The sequence below is a fragment of the Talpa occidentalis genome, unplaced genomic scaffold (assembly GCF_014898055.3).
Source record: "Talpa occidentalis isolate TD23 unplaced genomic scaffold, MPIMG_talOcc4v2.1 talOcc4.6, whole genome shotgun sequence".
Taxonomy (NCBI): domain Eukaryota; kingdom Metazoa; phylum Chordata; class Mammalia; order Eulipotyphla; family Talpidae; genus Talpa; species Talpa occidentalis.
Genome location: NW_023604972.1, coordinates 52567683 through 52584208, shown reverse-complemented (window position 1 = coordinate 52584208; position 16526 = coordinate 52567683). Strand labels below are relative to the sequence as shown.

Sequence of the window (16526 nt, the reverse complement as noted above, 5' to 3'; positions counted from 1 at the left end):
GTTGATTTTGATTTTCACTTTCTTATAGTTATTCATTTTCCTGGTCCCTTATTTAAGTTTTCTAGATTCCTGCTATGAGTGAGACCATCCGGTATTTTTCTTTTTCTTTTTGGCTTATTTCGCTGAGCATGATCCCTTCCAGCGCCATCCATGTTGCTGCAAATTGCATGTGTTTATCTTTTTTGAATGCTGAGTAATATTCCATGGTATATATGTACCACATCTTCTTGATCCAGTCATCTATTTTTGGCCAAGCCTCTACTCTTCATTTGTCTTCCTTATTTCTCTTAATTCTTGAATATCTGGTCTCTGTGGAATCCAGATAACTACATTTTTATAGATACAAGACTAAAGCATGTGGTTGTTTCATGGATTCGCATGGGTATGAAGACTGGGTTTAGCACTTATTTAGTATATGAATTTGTTTCACTGATCATAGTGAAGAGAATACCTATCACAAGTGTGCTCATATTAGGGCCTTCCTGGTGGCGCAAGGGGTTAAGCACAGCATTGTGAAGCTATCTGAGGCCTCTACAGCAAGTTTTATCACCAGCTGGCCAGGGAGCTGCCCACATGGCGCAGCAGACCTCTCTTGTGTTGCCTGCTGCCACCCTCAGCAGTGTATTTCAGTCACTGTGCCTGTTCTCCCCACTCTGTCTGGTGAATCCTCTCACGCCCCCACACCTCTGGCTTGTACCCCAGTTCTTGTATGCATGAAATAAATCTTTTTAAGTAAGTGTGCTCATATTAAATAAGCTGCCATAAATAAAGATTTAAGTATACGAGTATGGGGTCTGACCCATTTCAGTACATAGTATCTGCAAATATTATGGGAATGTTTTTTATACTGATGTTGAAGGAAAATTGGTAGGGTTGGGGCGGACAGATGTTAATGAATAGTGAGAGAAATAAACTGCTCCTTTGAGAAAATGAGTTTGTCAGTTTTATCCTTAAGCAAAGTCTGGTCATTTTCTGTGAGATACTTTGAACTTTAAGGAACTAATTTACATTATAAAAGAGAGAGTTCAGAAGATTCTTCAAGCTTGTTAGTTCTTGCAGGGGTGTTTCCATATCAGAAAACTTATGAATATGTCCTGATCTTATGTGGACTAGGCAAAGTATGGGAAATGTCTTTCATATTTGGCATACCCAATCTCCTATTCATGGCCTTCTCTTCCTAAGAAGTCATGTAATAGATACCAGCTCTGGTCAGAATCTAGGGTTCTAAGTGAACTAATCCAGTGTAAATAGAGAATTTCACTTTGGTCACTAACACTTTTTAGATTCATCATGATTTTTTAAAAAAAATGATATTCAAAGATGAAACTGCAAAAATAAAAATGTTGGCAGACAGCTCCTGAATCATGATTTTGAGGCAGTGGGTGATGCCATGGCTGGGGAGACAGACTGTCTCAGAGCTCTAATTCTGGTTCCAGTGGCACCAGTGGGGATTAGTGATTTATATTAGTAGCTTCAGCCTCCTTTTCATAGGTTTGCTTTTTTTATCCAGCATATGAGTTGGCAAGTTATAGCCCATGGACTGAATCTGGCCGTCTATATTTTTTTCATTTTTAAATGGTTGGAATATTTTTTAAAGACTAATATTTCTTGAAATGTGAAAATTATATAAAATCTGAATTTTGGTGTTTGCTGATAGCTTTACTAGAATAGCATTAACCATTTATCTATGCGTTGATGACAAAGTTGAGTAGTTGTAACAGAGAATGGAAGACCCCCCAAAGCCAGAAATATTTACTTTAGGTACTTTTAGAAAATAAGAGTCGATCCCTTCTGTCCCATTGAAGGAGTATTAAAATTGAATTCGGATGGATTCAAAATGTCGGCAGGCATGTAAGAGAGCACTCCATGTGCTGGCAATTCTCATAAGTGTGATGCTATGAGCACACACTTAATCAGTCATCAGTGCCCCAAATGCCTGTTGGGTGACATGGAATTAGACAGAATTTCAAGAGATTACATTTTAAAATGTCCTTTGTCTTATTTAATTGTCCTTTTCAAATGTATATTTTAAAATAAGATAAATAAAATATTTTAAAGTATTTTAGTAGGAAGAGAATTTGGAAGCAAAAATCCCAAACATTTTTTTCAAATCAAAGAATACACAGTAGTTACAATATACACTTATCTAATTCATGCTCAGAATGACTTGTGTATATAGAATTATATTTTCTTACCATAAATAACGCCTACTCACATTCTCTAAATGATTTGCAGGCATTAACTAAGCAGAAAGTTAAAAAAAAATGCTTCTGTACTGCCTACAGACTTAGGAGGACAAAAAAGAGATTGTCATAGTTGCCTCTGGATAACAAATATAATTGCATGGATTTTAACTTACAGTGCTAACACAAAAGGAAAAAAATAAGATAAAGAGGTTGTTGTAAAATTAAATGTCTGAGCAGAATATTTAACTAATGATCAAGAGAATGACCCACTTTTATGTTAAAACACTGTTAAAATATTCCTGCAGGCTTAGTTCTCTGAATATAATTCATTCGAGCTCCATTCACATTTGCTGCAAATGGCATGAGTTTATCTTTTTTGATCGCTGAATAATATTCCATTGTGTATATATACAACATCTTCTTGATCCAGTCATTTATTTTTGGGGATTTGGGTTGTTTCCAAGTTTTACCTATTGTAAATAGTGCTGCAATAAACATAGGGGCACAGATGTTCTTTTGAATCAATGTTCTTGTGTTCTTTGGGTAGATCCCTAGGAGTGGAATCTCCAGGTCAGGAACCTCCAGATAGATAGTTTCAGTTATAGCAGGAATATAGGGAAACCAAATAAGACATCAGTGTAAAAAAATAATAACAGTACAAAACACAAGCAAAAACAGACAATTATAAATCAGAGACATTGCAGGGGAGGAGGAGGGAGAGGGATCAGAGGGAGGGAGGGAGGAGCACAGGGGACTGGGTTGATGAAGGAAACTCTATGGGGACTGCACCTGATGGAGTGGGGGGAAGCAAATATTGTTTAAAAATGAACAATGATGTAAAAAATTTTTTAAAATTAATTTTAAAAATCTTGCAATTTTATATAAAATAGATACCAAATACTGGTTTACATTTTTAAATGGCAACAAATTAATATACCCAATGAAATTTGCTCATCCTGCAAGGATCTGGAACTACAGACATGGATGATTAACTTTCATTGCTAATATTATCACATAATTGTTAAAAAAAAAACCTCAAAAGTCAGCCAAACTGTTTTTCCTTTCTCAGACACACCCATGAATATCTCTCAGCACTATCTATTCCTCTCAAAGTCTATTATATAGTGCAGCTGCATTCACCATCTAACTAACTCAAACTTTGGTAAATTAAAATTTTACAGTCTCTAGATCCATGAAATATTCTACCCAGGAAAAATTCCTTTGTATGAAACAGGTCTGTGCAATGACACAATCTTAGAATCATGAGTACAAACAAATGAATTAGGGAGGTAAAAGTAAAATAACTGATTATTAATATACCACATAATTACAAATAATAGGAAAAAATGTCATATTTGTGCATGGGAGTGTGTAGAGGAAAGAGAAATGAACAGGAACATAGAAATAAATAGCTAAATATATAGCAAGAAATTAAGAAAGTCTTCTGTCCTTTGAGGTAAAGGATAGTTCTTAACCTAGTTCTTAACCATGATGAGGTTCAAGGAATCTCTAAATCTTCCCAAAAGTATTTGCAATTTTTGAAATACATTCAATTTCCTGGAAAAAGATCTATAATGTATTTATTAGATTCTCTAAGCACCAATATTATATAATTGTTCACTTATCTCCTAAAAATCTTTTTGGAATGTAATTATAATAGAAACATTTTTATTGAAAATTACAAACATGATATGTAACTATCAGAGGATATCAGAAATAATTTACATAGACTTTTCTAAAAGGGGAGAAAAGACAGCTTCTCCCTTTTGAAGGACTTAGTTTCAAATCCAGGCAGATGAAAATCACTTTTTATTACCCTTCAATATTTCTTTTTTATCCTTTGTTTCCATAATAGCCTCTTTATCGCATTCTCTTTTCTTTCTGTGTTCACCTAGTTTCTTTCCCTGGGGAAGGAAGAGGATATAACAACCTACCAGTTCTAGTTATTATGACTTTGGGGGATTGGGCCAAGATGGGACTTTGAGTGCTTGGAATACTGGTGATTTCCCTTAAGACCCATAATTGGTCTCTGACTATATAATACTATGCAGGTCAGTGGATCTATTGCCAACATGAAAGCACTATCAGCTGTGCTTATTGATGGCTATTCAGCGAGTGATAACTTGGCCAATGTGTGGAGGGAGTTTGTGAAGAAGCTGAAAATAATTTCACCAATGTGAGTTCTGTAATGAAAAGAATTGAACACCAGCATGTGATAGCCTTCTTCAGAAAATAAACATGGATGAAGATACATCTTTTGGCATAGTCATTCACATATAAGTAAGGCCACTGCAAGGCAAGTGGATTTTTCTTCCCACTTTTACATGACAGTATAGTTGTGGCCTTGAAATATACCTTCAAAAGAACTGTAAGTGGACCTCTTTATCCACTGCCTATTTTAATGATAGATTAAACAGTGTAAAACATAAATAGCTGCAAATAAATGAAAATGCCTACTCTCACTTCAACTGCCCAAACTCTCACTCTTAGAAGATGAGCTAAAAAGAGACACATGTATATCTATTTCAGTTAATAATAAAGCTAGTTCACATGTTCATGTTTTAGAAACTTGAGAAACATTTTAGTCCCTAGCCTCTAATATGTTGATATCTTATTTTTTTTTAAGATTTATTTATTTACTTATACAAGCACTGGGTACAGTCAGAAGCACAGGAGGGTGAGAGAATTCACCAGAGCCAGAGCAGGGAGCAGAACAGGCAGAAGGACTGAAGTACACTGCTGAGGGGAGCAGTGGGCGTGGCAGGAGAGGTCTGTGAGCCATGTGGGACCCTCTCCAGCAGCCGGGGATCGAACCGGCGCTGCAGAGGCTACAGGCAGCTTCACAGCCCAGCACTCAACTGCTGTGCCACCGGGAAGGGCCTGTTGATATCTCGTTTTTAAGCATATATATACATGTATATATATGTAAACATATATATAAACAACTATTTTTTGCTGCATAGAACTTTATCTTTGTAAAGGTAAATCCATCATACACTCACACACATACTTTCACTATTTCGTTGACATTGATCAAATTGTGGCTAAGTTCTTTTATCTTGATATGGTTAATTTTAAGGACCTGCTTTAGTGAAGAATACATTAAGTGATGCATGTAAAAACCTTAGAACATTGCCTGGCATACTGGAAGTTAGATAAATGTGTAGATACTATAACGGGTATGACAATGTTCTGTCTATGGCATACTGGTTGTTGATGACTCAGAGATACCCTCAGGGAAATTGTTCTCCTTACAACAGGGAATTGCTTCACTTAAGTTTCTCTGTCTCTCCTCACCCTAGTTGTGGACTAGCCAATGCCAGAAACAAAGGCCTGATCCATCAGTTTAGAACAAATCTGAGGGATGTCCCAGTTTCTGAGCTCCACCTACGATCAGCGAAGATCTTTGATGAAGACGTATTATAGACCAGTTTCTCCTCCCCAATTTCTCCACAGATGAACTATCCCCAGAGAGCATTATCCATTAAGCATTCTAACTCAACTCTCCATCACAGTGTATTTCCCGGGAACTCAAGCTAAGGTTACAGATAGACACAAAAGTTTTCCTTCCCATTAACCTTGAATTGCTGTCAGGTCTAAATCTGAAGAAAATAAGTGCTAAAAATTCACAATCTAAATGAAAAAAAAAAATAATGAAAGTTGTGCCTAACCACTTCCTTGCAGGATTTAAAGAGAAACACATTTCACAGATGGAACCCAAACACCAGGTTCTAGCCCCCACTATCAGAGTGGAAGACTAGCAAAGAGGAAGTGCCACTTGGAGAAAGCAGTTTTCAATACAAACACTCATTTTTTTTTTTTTTTTTTTGAGAGGGAAGGAAAAGATTTCTCACAACTGCCAGAACAAGTCAGAAAAACACAGAAGAGTTGCTCATATCTTGAAATGTGCTAGAACTGTCACCCACTGATCTCCGAGATGAAGAGTTATACGAAGCTAGTTGTAGGGTAAGTAAAGTATCAGGCTTTTCTGCCCTCCCGCAATAGGACTGATGATGGATCTCTGGGGTCCTGAACGCATGCCTGATGACGGGCACCTGGAGTAGGGTGTGGGCATACGTAGGTGGGTACACCTGGGCTGAGAGATGGAGTTTATAAGGGCAGTGTCACAGGAATGCCAGAAGAGAGGGAAAGGAAGAGCAGAGCAAGAGTGAAAGAGAGAACGAGAGCAGAGGCCACGAGAAAATGCTGGAGAGCCCAGAAGTAGTGAAGACTTGCTGGGGGGCGGGAGGCTGGCAGATCGGCACCCCTGCCTGCTGTGTACCTGGTAAACACAATAAAAGCCTGAAAGAGCCACCGAGGGCTCCAGGACGACTCCTTCACCCATCTGCTCAGACCATAGAAAACCTGCCCTGTGCCCATCCTGCTGCTACACTAGCTGCAGCTCCTGCTCCATAGAGAAAGGGACAAGATGGCAGGGCTGAGGGAGGAAGGAAAAGGAAATAACCCACCTTACCCATACCTGACAGGTCGGGTATAGGTGTTTCCTGGTAGTTAATAAGCATGGAGATAACAGCTGGCCTTTGAGTCATTTTGTTGGTATCCCATCTAATAGGCCCATCCCCAAGGCAATCCTACCACAGGAAGTAGATTTCTAAATCTAGGAATACTGAAATATACAAATGTACCCCAAGAGTCTGCACTTGGGGAGGAATATCATGACGAATGTTAAGGGACATAATCCATTATTAGCTTCTGTGGAGGAAGTTTGCTACCTTCTATTTTGCTCTAGGTATTGTTATCAGAAGAGGCAGAGAAATAAGAAAGAGAATGAGATTTTCCCTCTACTTCCTCCACTTGAGCCACAAAGAAGTCTTTGCTGCACCAGGGATGGAAAGACCCTACACAGCAGGAAATAAAAGTTCAACATACCTAAGTTGGGAGTAGTTATTGACAACAATAAAACAATTTAAAAAACATCCATATAAAGTCAGCAAATGCCACTATTAAAATATTTTCATATGATTGATATACCTCCATAAACCTGGTAAGTATATGTATTTCAATAAAACACATATCCAGCAGCTGAGATTACACTCTACTAGGTGTTAGGAATATAACAATGAGCAAGACAGATGCAGCTGTTACCAGGTGGAGTACCTACTGCCTTACCATTTTTTGTTTGTTTCTGTCTGTCCCTGAATCACTATTTCCTTTTGCCCTCTGAAAACCATTCTTCTAAGATGTTAAGACATCATCATTTCACTAATTATGCTGTTTTTTTCAATACATCACAAGAAAAACTTTTCCAGAACACATTTTGAGAAGCAATGAGACCAACTGCATTTTCTTTCTTCAAGCACTATACATTAAAGGTCTGCCAACATTCCTTTCTCAACCACATTTCCCAAAAGCTTAGCACTTGGCCATAAAAGTTCACCCAGTCTAAAATTTGGCATGTCTGACAACTAAGTCATAAAATTTGCCAATTAGGCCAACATCTCCTTTTTGAATAACTAATAGAGAAATAGGAGTGAAAAACTGGAGTGAGATGCTCTAAATCTTGGCATTATTCAGACAAAATTCATTTCATGGGATAGTAAGTTGATAAGAAATTAATCCTAAATTATGGCAGCTTTTTTTTTTCAGGTAGGATTTTACAAAAGCCTGGAACCTGCAGAGAAATAAAATCTACAAACAAAAATATATAGATAGTATAAAAAGAACCAAAACCCTCAGTTCTGTTGAAAAATCTTGTTTTTTATTCTTTGAATATGATTATTATTTAATTTCAGAGAGCATTTTAAACTAAAGTAAAAATAAGAATGAAAGAAAACAAAAACTCCTACCTATATATCATATATGGATAAATTATAAAGAGACATAGTACACATATGGATAAACTATATGTATGCATGTGGAGATAAAGATAGAGATATAGATCAGTATAGGTATACCCTTACAATGGATATAGAGATAGAGAATTCCACACACATACAACTACTCAATCACAGGCAAATGCTGTAGATAAACAGTACTAGAATATTTGGCAAAGTGCTTCCTGAAGGCTTTTGCCAGTTTTGCTGGAAATAATTCTATGCAGCAAGGATTAAGAAACTTAATGAAATTCCTTGATACACTTTGTGCAGTTGGTCTTGGGGTATTATCTATAACAACAGAAGAGTGATCTGTAAGATGTGTTTTATACATCTTACAGATGTAAGTGAGTGAGAGGTTATAACACAGAAAGGCAATGGAAAATAGGAACATGTTAGGAGGCTGTGCTGCCAGGTGGGCTTGCAGAGGGTTATGTACAAAGGATTGACCACATTTCTGCATTCCTTCCTGTCCCTATACTTTCTCACAGATGAAAATACTCTTGTAACTTCCTATATTTCCCATGTCAAACAATCACTCAGTTGGGAATAATTAGAAAAATTTCTCTTTTCCCATTTGTAAAGATAAGTCAAGAATCACTCTATCCTTAAGTAATCCCGATTTTATAAAAAAAAAAAGTCATTAAAATCACATGGTACCAGTCCCCACACTCTCACACAAATACAGAAGTGTGCGCCTAGAAATTCTATCATTGTGTCAGGGATACACTAATAAAGCTTGAGTGACTAATGGCACTGTTGCTGGTTTTTCAATGTAGTCAGTGTTTTTCTATCTTCTTCAAAGAATCCTTTGGCACAGTTCACTTGTCATGCCACAATACAATTCAAAATTATAAAGCTCAGTTTAGAAGCCACTATATATTGCACTACTGATTCAGGATGCATCTTTTCAAATGATCTATTACATAGTATATTTACTGCCATAATGACTGATGCAAACCTAAATATTTGCAAGAATTGTTTTGAAAGGACAAGATTCCACATTTCACAGTCTTAAACTTCTTAAGCTCTGCTCAACAAAAGTCATTATGTCATATGTGCTGCCTGTGAAACACATGTCCATGAACAGCAATCTTGGAGAGGAGGTTTGATGCTTCCTGTGTTTGAAGACACAGCTCTTTCTAGAAGCCTTGACAGTATCCATATTTATATCAGAAAGTCTTTACCAACACATGAAATCTCTATACAGCTAGTAGACTTAACTAAGAAGTAGACTTTTGGTATTACTGGAAATAAACAGTCATCAGTTTCATACCACACTTATTTAAATGTCAAAAGGCACTGTTTGAAAATAAATAGGGAAAGAAACTTCCTCTCCTAAAACTTCAAAGACTTTGCAACATCTGGAATTTGGTTCCATTCAGGGTATTCCACTAAGAAGTAAGAATGAAAAAAAATTAATAGGGCAAACAAGATTCAGGTTTCTTACAATATGTTCTCCTTGGGGGGAAACAAATAACACAATGCATCTGACTAACCTTTCTGCACTTCAGCTGTATTAATTAACATTTAGTCATGGATTCCATCAAGAACCAGATGAACTCAGTGCTACAGCTGTTTTCATTGAGAGGGAAAAATATGCTTTCACATTTTAGATTCCCAGCATTTATGAAGCTGGGGAAAATGTTTTGACTGCCTTTGTGCCAACGTTATTGATATACATTACATATTAGTCACACAAATAAATTCCTATTTACCGTAGACTGGGATTAAAATCAATGTCACTATCACATAAACGGAGTCAGCCCAAACCAATGCGATAAAATCCACATTTCTAATTCACTTCTTTTACCAAAGAGTTAAGGAAAGACTAGAAAACTGACAAAAAATAAATCATGGCCTTTAAGATTTTGTTGTTGGGTGAGTCAAAGATTTAATTGGAGATCAAGTACTCAGAGAAGTATAGATGCAGATGACTAGAAAAAAATGAACAGATGTTGAAGAAATTTAACTGCAGTATCAGATGACTTGGCAGAAATGTCCTCCAACATATAAGCCAAACATGTGGAAGTGGTTGTTTGGGAGCAAAGCTGAGGTACAGATCTGCAATATTTGGTAAGTCACTAAAGGATGGTTTTCATTTTGTTTTGTTCTGTTTTTATAGAAAAGCCACTTTTAAGATGAAAACTTTTGAGGAAATAGGCCAGTGAATCAGTTCAGCAAAGCATAAAACACCTGGTCAAATTTCATAATATAAGAGCACTATAAAGTCACTGCTGTCTCCAAGAGTTCCTTACAAATGCAGCACCTTGACTCTGGGTCAACTCTGGAGTCTCAGGGATAAATGGGTAATTTATGGTCATGCGATCATGACTATTTGTATGTGTTTGTTGTACTAGTGTACAAACCCTAGAATCATTATCTAAGTACACACTTAACAAATTTAAGATTGTCTCTTCAAATGAATGTTCTCAGCCAACACTCAAGGCTATCTGACCTGTATCCAACCTTACCAATCTAAAAAGGCAATAATTTAATCAAGTGGGAAAAGATAATCTTACCTGGAACTACTTCAAAAAGGAATTTTCCTGGACTCTCTTCATTGCAGGGATGTTCGAGGACTTTATTTCCAGGCAGAAAAATAGTACCCTGTGAACACAAATGTGCAAAATATTAACATCATCTGATGGGCAAATATTGAATATGAGTGTGATCATCATCATCATAGACTCTCCAAGATGCATTTATAACCCAGTATGTAATAATATGCATTAAACTTATTTATTTTCCCAACTAATCGAAACTCATGTAACAGAATCATATTTTTTCAACATTTAGCAAAATTTTATTGATAATATAAAATAGGTATAAGACTATCTTAGGTGCTTGATTCATTTTGAGCACTAATTTATTAAATGAGCTCTGTATGCCAAAAATTTTACTTAGCATTCTTCCAACATCATATTTACCCATTAATCTTATGAGGTACATATTGTTTTCCCAATTTTGTAGATTTGAAAATGAATACAGAGAAATTAAACAATTTAGCCAATGTTGCCATATCCTTATTTTAATTGTCAATTCTATTTTTATCTGTTGAATTTCTTTCCCCATAGTGGATGATTCCTCTTACCACTGAGACATATTTAAAATCTATTCTATTAAAAGATTACTTTGATTTCATCTTCCCTTTTAGCTATTGCCTAATTTTTTTCCGAGCTAGCAAAGAGTTGTCTACACTGCATCTATTTCTTCATATGTATCCACTGTGGTCTGGTTTGTGCCACACATAATTCCAGTTACATAACTTTCACAAGCTGCATCCTTGACAGTTTTCAATCCTCAATGAACGTGACTTTGCAGGGTCATTCAGTAGTATATTTTTTATAAATCTTTTTTAAAATTTATTTATTTTTATACAAGAGCTGGGGTACAAGGCAGAGGCATGGGAGGGTGAGAGGATTCACCAGAGACAGAGCAAAGATCAGAACAGGCAGACAGACTGAAACACACTGCTGAGGGGAGCAGCGGGCGAGACAGGAGAGGTCTGCCTCGCCACATGCAAATCTCTCTGGCTGACTGGAAATTGAACCTGCACTGCAGAGGCTGCAGACAGCTTCACAGCGCTGCTCTCAACCCACTGTACCACCGGGGAGGCCCTCATTCAGTACTATTAATCACTGTTTTGTGAAGCTCATCTTTCAGTAGTTTCTTGGTTTGCTAGAGATTTTCTCTTGTTTTATTGTTGTCTGAGTTTATTTTGCTGGCTCTAAATATCAGAGATTTTAAAAGATTCCTTCTCTTCTCCTCTGTACTATCTTTCCCCAAGCTATCTCACCCATGGCTGACTTCAATAGCCACCTATAAGTCAACAAATATCAGATAAATATTTCTAACCCACAACTCTGAGCAATTGAACTTTATATCCAAAAACTCATTTGACATTTCCATTTGGATGTCTCAATGGCATCTTAAATTAAATTTAGTCAAATTAAAATTCAATTAATTATTGTCCCATTTATGTGTCCCCTAGCTCAGTCACTAGCATCATCTTCTAGTCAGTTCCAAATGCCAGAAATAAACTATACTATATATCTATACTATAATATATCTCTATTACTTGATTTACTATTATCTCTATTACCACCACTCCCTAGATTAAGCAACTATGATTGCCTCCTGTAAGGAATGTTTCAAATATCTATTCAAAGTATTCTCCACAATACTATAATATCGATGGATTTTTTAAAAATGATTTTTCCAAACAGAAATTTGATCTTGTGACTTTCTTGCTTGAGAGTTTCCAATGTTTCATTTGCTATAGTATAAAGCTCTGGATGGTCTGTCTCTACCCACATCTCTAGCTAAATTTCCTCTCTTGAACTTTCCAATGAGTTCTGTGATCCTGCCTGACTTTTTATAAATGACTCCATGCTTCCAACTTTCTTAGGACTATATTCTTCCCCTGGTCATTTTATATCCATTTTTCATGTCAGGTACCTCTAAAATATAATTGCATAGCTTCCTGAATTCCTCTTGAGCTGATTTACCATGGTATATAATTGTTATTTGTAAGAATATTTGATTAATGCCTTTTCACCTCATTAAAACTTAAAGCAGCAAGTATAATAAGTGTTTTGCTTTCTAATGTAATACCAATTCTTACAATTTTGTCTTGTATTGAGTTAATGATAAAATAAACTATATCGTTTATTTAATTAATACGTTCTGTTAGTACAATAAAGTCAGTATTCAAAAACAAGTATGCTGAATTTGAAAGTCTATACTCTTCTTCACTATATTATCTTGTCCATTTTCTCCAGCTTGAAGCAATGTCTAGTTCAAGTAATACTTTACTCAATTTTCATCTTACCTGGTTTAACACTGAAAATTATAGTCATCAGCTCCATGCCCCATTCTGACTTTACAGTGATTTTAAAGCATACCATTCCCCTACTTATACACATGGAATTGTAGGTAAGAGGTATCCCTCTCTTTTCAGGATTTACAGGGTGAGTTACTGGACACACACTATCTTTGTTTTCCTCCATCAAGAAGTAAAGTTTCATAGTTCTCATCATGCCAAGTGTTCTCTGACCCATGAGCCCCATTTTGTTTACTTATATCTTTCAATAATTTTTTAAATTACTAAATATTTTTAAAGATTCATCATAATTAAGAACTTTCTCTTAAAATATTCATATAGTATACAACTGGTAAGGGAAATACCATATGACCCAGCAATTAATAAAAAATAACCCAATTAATACATAGGCAGCAGACATGAATAGATAATTCACCAGAGGATATACAGAAGGCCAATAGATATATGAAAGCTATTCATCATACTTTCAATAGGAGAGATGCAGGTTACAGCAACAAACAGGTATCATCTCACACTGGTGAGAATGTCATATATTTAAAAAAAAAACCAAAAAACTTCAACAACAAGTGTTGAGAGGACGCAGAGAAAAAGGAAACCTATTACATTGTCAGTGGAAATGCAAGCTGGTGCAACAATTATGGAAAGCAATCTGAATTTACCTTAAGAAACTAAAAATGAAAATACCATATGACTCAACAATCCCAATCTTGGACATATATATAATCCCAATGTTGGACATAGTTCATGTCCCAAAGAACATGAAGCCATCAACACAAAAGTATGTATGTTCCACAACGTTTATAGCAGAAGCTAGTATAAGGAAGCAGTGTTCATCACTGAACAAGTGGATCAAGAAAATTTAGTATGACCACACTGTGGAGTACTATGTAGCCAAGAGAAAGGAAAGAATGCAACCATTTTCAACAAAATGGAGGGAATGTGAGAAAATCATGTGTAGTAAAACAAGTCAGAACAATAAAAACAAAAAGTGGACATGTACATAGCAGACAATTCAATAATGCAAAACCACTTTCAAAAACCTGTGGAGATGAATAAACATGTTGAGGGCTGTCAGGCTAAAAAGGAAGGGGATGGAAAGGGACAAGGGGGATATCAGGGTTAATTGTAGATGAAAACTCCAAGGGGCTTGAAACAAAAAATACCTTTCTCTTACGTATAAATTTAATCTATATGATTTCTATATGACGTGATGGAATCAGTTATTTCAATTACATGTTTTCCTGAAGTGATTTTGTGAAGTAACTGAATTTATGGTTTAGCTTAATTTTAGAACACATTATTTAACCTTCCTGATAGATGAGATATTCATGTATGCATGTCTGAATGTGCCTATATTCCTGCTTAATTCTATGCCTCTAAGCTCTACTTAGGATCTTAAATTGTACATATGTCCTACAAGAATTCAACTCTGTTTTCTTCTGCATAAGGCATTCCCCTTCCCATGAATTTCCAAACTGCCTTATTTGGAAATTAAAAGACTAACAGTAATGCTATCCTTTATCTTTTTTAAAAGATTATTTATTTATGCATACAAGAACTGGGGTACAGGCCAGAGGTATAGGGGGATGAGAGGATTTACCAGAGACAGAGAGGGGAACAGAACAGGCAGATTGACTGAAATACACTGCTGAGGGGAGCAGGGGGCAAGTCAGGAGAGGTCTGCTGCACCATGCGGGTAGCTCCCAAGCTGGGGATTGAATTCGTGCTGCAGTGGCTGTGGATAGCTTCATAGTGCTGTGACTTAATCCCTTGCGCCACCTGGAAAGCCCCATATCCTTTATCTTTTTAGTATGTTTTAAATAGCAAATTCTGCCTACAAATTTAATGTTCATTTTCAAAGTTGATACTACACAGGTTTTTTGTGTTGATAGTTCTCCAAATAAACTGTGATACAAAAATAATAGCTTAAAAGTTTATCAGCAGGGAATTTTTAGGGCAGCATATATTGTAATGGACAGATATTAACAGTGATTGATTCATTAAGTAAACAGTAAGTTAAATAAAGTCAGTAAGTAAAATAAAATAATAATTGAAAGGGCTACTTGATAACCTTGTATAGAAAACAGGCAGTTAAACTTCACAACTAAGAGAAGTATCTCAACTTCTTAACTTAGTTATTTCCAAAGATTTTAGCAATGCTTATATTATCAGAAAATGCAGGTAAACAACAAAATAATTTACCCACTATCATAGATAACCAAGACTAACACCCTCCCATATTTGTATGTATATATATGGTGTGTATATATTGAATGTATGTATATATACATATATGTATATGTATATATGTGTGTACATATATACACATATGTATACACACACATATATAGTTAGTTGTTTCACAATAGTTATTTGTTTCACAATGTAAGCTTTCTCCCCTCAGGTGAGGTCACCATAGTTCTCCCACCACCAAAATACCCACAGTCCTCCACCATAGTCTATTTTGTTCTCCCCTCCCTCTGTTTTCTCTGCACCCACTCCCCTCCTTGATGCCTCATATCTATAGACAGTTGTTAAGTGTCCATTTTAAAGTCTGTCTGATCTTTTGTTTGATTTCTCTATATTGTACATGTGAGTAAAACTATCCAACATTTATTTTTCTCCTTCTGGCTTATTTACTTTAGGATAATCCCTTCTGGTTCCATTCATGTTTCCACAAATGGCATGAGCTTATCTTTTTTAATCACTGAGTAGTATTCCATCGTGTATAAAACCTAAATCTTCTTGATATGTTCTGGGGCACTTAATGTTGTTTCCATATCTTGACTATATACACAGTAATTTTTACAAAGACAGAAGTTAAAGATTTAATGTTCTTCAAAATTTAAGGTATGTACTGTTATTATTATGCCATTTTAATAATGTACATAATTTTTTAAAGCTGAATAGTATAGTACTTGTTTAAACACTTAAGTACTTTTATATCAGTGGCTTTTATGTTTATGTTTTAAAAATATTTTCCTTTGTGTTATTATAAACAACATTTTAATGAGCATCCGTGAAGGTAAATATTTGAGCTTCTTCTCTTCAAGCTATTCCTTTAGGACAAATAACCTATGAGAGGAAAAGTGTGCACTGCTTGTGTGAACCTGATTAATTCTTTTAGATTGGCTCTAAATTAGCTATCCAAACAAACAAATAATAGGCAAATATAAGTCAAGTGTCCAGTCTCATTGAAATGTAATGCATTAGACATTACCATGTTAGATATTATTTCCAGAACTATTTCAGGTGCTGTGAGCTATGTGAAAAAATAACTTCTTCACTCTAAATACAAGAAAAACAAAATACATGAAATTACAGCAAACAAAAAAAAAAAGTTTTCTTATTTAGGAGGGAGCCCCATACGATTAATTAGCTAAGATAAATGCAGACAATTTTTTTAATTTAAATTTTATTTTTATATTTCCCATACAATTACTACCCCCTTATTTTGATACCAATCCCTCTTTTCCCCGCCCCCTACCCCCCCATAGAGTGTCTCTGGTTCATAGTTCTTTGTTGATTTTGATATTTTCTTTCTTATAATTGTTCTTTTTCCTGGTCCCGTATTTAAGTTTTCTAGATTCCTGCTATGAGTGAGACCATCCGGTATTTTTCTTTTTCTTTCTGGCTTATTTCGCTAAGCATGATCCCTTC

General features: G+C 35.7%; 1 protein-coding gene across 2 annotated transcripts in view; it reads right to left on the bottom strand.

The window, feature by feature from the left end:
* The window catches only part of ARHGAP24 (Rho GTPase activating protein 24), a 775334-nt gene that overhangs the window by 272040 nt on the left and 486768 nt on the right, over positions 1-16526 (bottom strand). For both annotated transcript variants that reach the window (XM_054688429.1, XM_054688428.1), the window contains exon 3: positions 10543-10630. In XM_054688429.1, coding sequence (XP_054544404.1) covers positions 10543-10630 — 88 coding nt within the window. The remainder of the gene's footprint in view (positions 1-10542; positions 10631-16526) is intronic.